Below are 6,748 nucleotides of genomic sequence, written 5' to 3'. Positions count from 1 at the left end.
ACCTTACCCTCGGTCGGTAGCTTTTTCTTTTTTAATTTTTAATTTGTTGTTCTTTTTTTTATAATAGTTTTTATTGGTTATTTTTACTACCACTGTTACTCCCAACTCTTACCCTCGGTCAGTAATTTTTTTTGTTCTTTTTATTAGTTTATCTTCTTTTTTTCTGTTTTTTTTTACTCTCGTAGAAAATTGACTATTGGCGCACCTTGTTTCGTGCAATTTAGACCCGTACCCAGTTTACACTGTACTCTTTCTACATTAAACTAAGCCAGTATTTATTTCGGCCATCATCAACAAAGTTGGGATGTTTTATGCTATCGATAATAAACAATGAACTACACCGCACGACCAACAACAACAGTATCCGAGACAACCTACGAACGGTTTCGTTCTTTTTAGGACTCATCAGGCAGGCTTAGTCGCGAGAATCTAAAATTTAATTTTTCGGACTTTACCCACAAACGGTCGCTTCAGTGCATTTAGACTTAAGCCCGCTTGGTTTAGATCACAAAAGCGGTTTCTCGCAACTAAGCCTGCCTGATGAGTCCTAAAAAGGACGAAACCGGTCGTAGGTTGTCTCGGATGCTGTTGTTGTTGATCGTGCGGTGAAGTTCATGGTTTATTATGCATTAAACTAACAATTTTTCTTAGTTTCAAGCGAACTAACACACTTCAAAAGAGTTCTGTAGAAAAATACTGTAAAAGAAGAGTTGGAGAGAAAATAGATGAAATTGTGTAATCATCAAATAAGTTATAATTATATAATAATAATTAATATTAGGTTAAATATATGTTGTAAAATCCGACTTTTATAATTATTTAAAAACAGGTTAAAACCTTAATTACGACTTATTTATTAAGTTTAGTAATTATGACTTGATTAGTAAATACATACATATAATTTATCTTCTACTCTTTATTAACAATTTGTTTTTTACAGAAGTCCGGTGAAGTATGATAATTCGCTTTACACAAAGAAACAGGGTAGCCAAATGTTATTGGCAAATTTCTCAAGGTTACAAAAAAAAAATCAAGGTTTTTAAAAATACACGTTTTAGGGCCTAGTTTTAAATTGGGTTTAAGGTAAAAAACTGTTAAATAGTATAAGGACTTTGAAAAGATATCCTAAAGCTTCTTTTAATGGATTTTTTAATAAAAAAAATTTTGATGATGACCAAAAATTTTTATTTGTACGAAAGATTTTTTGTGTCAAATCGAAATTTTACGATTTAACATGTATAATTTGTTTAAAATTCCAGGCTTTTTATTGATTTTTGTTTAATTTTCCTCCAAATCCCAGTTTTTTAGTCTAAATTGTCAATTTCCATGGTTTTTGGGCAACCCTGAAAAACATATGCTATTTTAAAAAAGAAAGAGTACTGTGAAATCTTTTTTTTTTCATTGAACTTGCTTTGCAAATCTTTATAAATACGATTAGCTTGAAATTTTGCATATTTATAAAAAATTTGTAACATTTTTTTTTGAAAGTGTTTAACCAAAAATATTTTTTATATATCCCAACTGTCGTAGAAAAAATTGAAGTGTTTTGTACTTATTTTAAACAAACTAGCTGCAAAGATGTGGAAAAACAACCAGACTTAGCTGGCCATACGCTATTACCCTTAAAATAAAAGGAAAAATAAGCTCATCATATATGAAAGAAGTCACTCCACAAAAAGATAGACAAGGTTGCCACTTGTTTTTTTTTTAAATATTTCCAGGTTTTCCAAATTTCTTCAAGGTTTTTAAAAGTATACATTTTTGGGTCTATTTTTAGTTTAAAGTAAAGTCTAAGAAACTGTGTTAAATAGTATAAAAACATTGAAAAGATAATGTAAAGCTACTTTAAATATGTTTTTTATTAAAAACAAATTTTGATGATGAAAAATTTTTTTGTTTATATTATAATTTTTTTGATTCAAATCGAAATTTTACTACTAAACATGTGAAAATTGCTAAAATTCCAGGATTTTTAATTAATTTTTGTTCAAATTCCAGTTTTTTTTCAAAAATTCTCAAATTCCAGGTTATTTTGCCTAAATTGTTGAATTCCAGGTTTTTCAAGGTTTCCAGGTAGAGTGGCAACCCTGGACAGAAGAACTTGTAAAATAGTATTAATCCTTGATCGCCTTGGGACACGTGTAAGGAAAAGGTTAAGCTATCGAGATCAAGGTAGCATGGCTTACTTTATGAGAGTAAACTTTAGGACATTGTATGCTGCAAAGAGAATAAGAACTAATTATATTTGGAACTGTTTTTTTTTTCAATTGACAAAAGTCAAAGATATCGATTCGAACGCAGAGATCAATTATTATAATATAAAAAGGAACTATTCTTCAAAGCCAAATGAAACCACCCTAGGCAAACCTTAAAACAATCCCGTAACAACTAACGAAAGTCTTTTTTCGCCGTTTTAGTTTTTCCTTCCCCATAAGGAACCTGTTATGCGGCCCGACTTTGGCCGGTCATATCTCAAAAACTAATTCGAATTTTTAAAAACGGTAAAAAGCAACTTGAAGCTTAGTAAAAACTCTATAAAATAAGATCAACTTGTAAAAAACATGGCCTACCCCCCCCTATGGCCTTAAGTAACAAAGAAACATTAAACAAAACTACCAATCAGCCCTCGAACCCGCCAATCACAAATTCAATTTAGTATAACAAATAGCAAACAAAACATCTAAAAAACAAAGAAAACTGTTTATTTTAACTCGCCTTTTTCCCTAACTGTAGCTACCCAAATAGGCAATGAATTCTTAAATTTAGTAAACCAGCGCTTTGACACTAACTATCAATGGCACAAAATTTTTAATATGAACACATTAAAAACTTCTTAGAGCTGCATGATAATTTTAAAACAATAATTCTCAACACAATATCAAACAACCTAAACCTCAAACAGCAAGAAAAAATCTGCAACATCAGGAACAACAAGTGCTTAGCAAGCAACCTAATTATCGAGCCACAATAAAAACAAATGAAATAACAAAATTTTACGTAGGTTCAACTAGTATAACTTTCAAAAATAGATACAGTAATCATAAGGTATGTTTAAATAATGCATTAAAAGTATAAAACACTGATCTATCAAACTACTTATGGGAACTAAAAGACGCAAATTAAGACTTTAAAACTTAAAACGGGAAATACTCTGCAGAACCAAAACGAAAATAAAAAATAACAAAACATTCATCTTATGAAGCTTGGAAAAATACGAAACATATTTGAACAAAGGATAGACTCAAACACCAAGAAGAAAAGAAAAATTCGCTAGACACGTACTTGCCTCTTAAGGTAACAAATAAGATAAATCCTTAATCTTAATGATATCCTAAAAAATGATCAACTTTTTAAACATTTAGTTTTAACTTAAAAGTAATAAAACAATAAATTTTACTGATGAACTTAGTTTAACTAATCAATTTAAAAAAGCATAGATAAAGCTTTTACTCAAAGTAAAATCATAGTATCATAATTTTTGGACAGTAAACTGTTTGAATTTTGTCAATGTAAACTTTATGTAATGATCAAAAAAAACATTTTTAATTTTACATGTGTTTGCAAACGTTTTTAAAAGTATTTTTCTTGTTAGCTCATATCATTAAATTCAATATGTAAGCACGCATTTACATATGAGTTAGAATTCAATTTTACAATGTCGAACATGACTGTAAAAGCTTAAGAGCTTTTCTTCAAATTTGTTCATTAAAAATTATTTTAAGATACGATACTTAATTTTTGTATAACACTTACTAGTTTTTTAACCACAACTCTATTTTTAGACTTTTTCTTTACGATTAATAAAAGTTTTATTTACTAACAAAAGCTAAAGCAATTACAAAATGGTATTTTGCTTATTTCAGAAATTTTAGATATCAAAAGCTTAGTTATAAAATCACAGTAAAACAAAAGTTTAACTATACTTTAAATCTTAAAGATTTATAAACTTTTTAACTTAAGAAAAGACAAAGATTAATTTTAAAAGGTTTTATTATCGACTATTGAAAAAATATACTTTTTTTAAGTAATAACTTATGAATAAAAAAAATCAATCTCCATTTTTATTAAAGCTAATATAATTTTACACATACTAACTACAATCTATTTTGAATAAGTAAAAGTCATCAAAATGATTTCTAAGATAAAAAAATTTCGATACTGCTGTAAAAATAGTTAAATTTTAAAACTAATCACGTAAAATAAACAAGGGTGCAGGACAATTCAATTCCTATCATATAAATAAATATGGCAATTCAATATGTTATAATTATTAGAGATTGTGAATTATCTTTTTTGATAACCATTTTTTAGAAATCTATTTAACTATTGTAGTCTAATTAACTAGATCTACATGAAAACTTTTTACTTTATATATTGAGTTATGGTTATAAAAAGTTTTAAAGCTTTATAAAATATGTACAATAACTTAAAAGATTATGAATTTTATCTTTAGAAAAATATGTTTTAGTTTTTACTACTATAATCTTACTAATTAAACCAACATGACCATTTATTTTTTTTTATTTAGTTTTTCTAGATAGTGGCCCTTTATTTTTTTTTAATTTAAATTGTCAGAATTAGAATTGTTGTGAATTAAATAGTAAAGCAAACATAAACAACACAGTACAAGATAATTCAAATTATATTTAAATAAATTTATGGGCAGATTTCACAGCAAAGTGCAAAAGGTGTGCAACAAAAATAAGCTTATTTTTAGCTGGTCATAGTTTTTATTAGTATAAAACAAAAAATAGTTTGTTTCTAAATAAGATACAAAAAGGTCTGTTTTGGTCTTTTGAAAACTTTTGCTAAATACAAAATTGAAGATTTAAACAAATGGCAGTAAAAGTTATATTGTTTTAATGAAAATAAAAACCACATTGATTTCAAATTTGAAGAAAAGTATGTAACTTTCAAATTGTAAACCTATTGCTACTTGCTACAAACTGTTGGCACAGATTTTTTTTAAACACAACATACAAACAAAAGCTAATTTTACATTAAATAAACATACATATTTTAACACTGCTCAATAATTTCATCTCTACTTAAAAAAGCTACTCTATCTTCAGGAAAGTCTTTTCCAAACTTTACTTTTAGATTACCATTATATTCTGAGGACCTTAAGTACGCAGATTTAATTAAATGACAGAAATAAAATATCAAGCACAAAATTGTCTGACCAGCTGTAATTTGAAACATAATTACTGAATTAAGATCAGCTTTTGGCTGTGGGAACGAAATTTCTATTACAGCAACACCAAGAAGAGTATTTTTCATTCCACTTTCCAAAAAAATTGCTTTTGTTTTTGACCACTCAAAACCTGCTATCCTTGCAATAATCATTGCAATTAAATATCCACTTCCTGGAACTAAAAAACCAAGAATATATCCTTGCCAAGGACCGTACATAACGATATATTTAGTCATAAAAATCATCCAAGCTGCTCCACAAAGAACCAAAAGTAAACTCAGTGGTTTAATTATTTTTACAAACTTTTTAGACCATTCTGGACAATAATGTCTTAAAACCATACCAGATGAAATAGGTATTGCAATCATAATGAGAATCATAACTATCTTAAGATAAGGAATTGTAATATTGTTTGGAATATATGTTAGAGCTATGTAAATACCAATTACAACTGGCATTGCAAGCATAGCAAACAAAGTAGAAAACAAACTTGCAGCAATAGCTAATGTTATGTCTCCTTTAACTAAATAAGAAAAAACATAACCACCTCCCCCACCTGGGCAAACTGCAGCTATAAGGAGACTTAGATTGGTAATAGTATCTAACTTAAAGATATAACCCCATGCAATTGCAAATAAAGGCAGTAAACAAAACTGAACAAAAAAACACAGGCTAAGTTCTTTTGGTTGTAATAAATAAGTTTTAAGTGATAACAGCTCAATTTTTGCACCAAATGCAAGTTTGTTAAGTAAGACCAGTGGCATTACAACAAACATCAATATATACTCCATTAGTGTTTGTTTTCTACAAACTTTAACAGGTAGTTTAAAGCCAGCAATATCAAAAACCATTTCTCCTAGCTTATCTCCAAATATCTCAATTTTATACTTTCCTTCTTCACATTCAAATGAATTATTTCTTTTTATTATGTGTGCAACATGTGGACCAAAGTAAACATTTTCAACGTCTCTTAATGAAAAGTTATTTGATTTGAGTTCTAAAAACCTATGTGATGTGCTGTTAACAAAACATGAACAATTCCATTGATAAACAATAGTATCAAGCTCATTTATACAACTTTCAGCTACTGGATTATTGAAATTTGAAGGGCATTCAATTAATTCAAAACCATGTGTTATTACTGCAGCAAAAAGTAAAACAGACAAAAGAACCATAAACCCTTTGTGCAACATATTTTTTATAGTTAATTATATAAAAAGTATTAATATAAACAAATCTAAAAAAAAATTTTTTGCACATTGTATATACAAGTATATATCTATATATAGTTTATTTAAACTATAAATTTGTATAAAAGATCAGGTTGGCCACTGATTTTTGAGGAATTTTTCTGAATTTCTTTCAGATTTTTGAAAGTACAGCTTTGGGTTTTTGATGATGACAAAAAAATTATGTATATATGATAATTTTTTTGTGTCAAATCGAAATGTAACTTAACATGTAAAAATTGTTTAAAAATCCAGTTTTTTCCTGTTTTTTTTTTTAAAGGACCTGGAAATTTAAAGGACCTTTTACAAAATATCTCAAATTCCA

General features: G+C 27.7%; 1 protein-coding gene across 1 annotated transcript; it reads right to left on the bottom strand.

The window, feature by feature from the left end:
- Positions 1-4,666: 4,666 nt before the first annotated feature.
- On the bottom strand, positions 4,667-6,425 carry LOC145849708 (sodium/bile acid cotransporter 5-like). The gene has a single exon (XM_082954738.1). It carries the CDS (start codon positions 6,385-6,387, stop codon positions 5,020-5,022), a length of 1,368 nt encoding a protein of 455 aa, XP_082810864.1. The 5' UTR covers positions 6,388-6,425; the 3' UTR covers positions 4,667-5,019.
- Between the last annotated feature and the right edge of the window lie 323 nt (positions 6,426-6,748).

This window comes from Thalia democratica, chromosome 2 (assembly GCF_965202585.1).
Source record: "Thalia democratica chromosome 2, ktThaDemo2.hap1.1, whole genome shotgun sequence".
Taxonomy (NCBI): Eukaryota; Metazoa; Chordata; class Thaliacea; order Salpida; family Salpidae; genus Thalia; species Thalia democratica.
The sequence above is the reverse complement of the archived record's forward strand: the minus strand, read 5'-3'. Positions and strand labels throughout refer to the sequence as shown.

What these genes read in the sequence shown, in the direction of transcription:
- LOC145849708 (XM_082954738.1), bottom strand. Translation starts at nt 6,387, where the DNA reads ATGTTGCACAAAGGGTTTATGGTTCTTTTGTCTGTTTTACTTTTTGCT.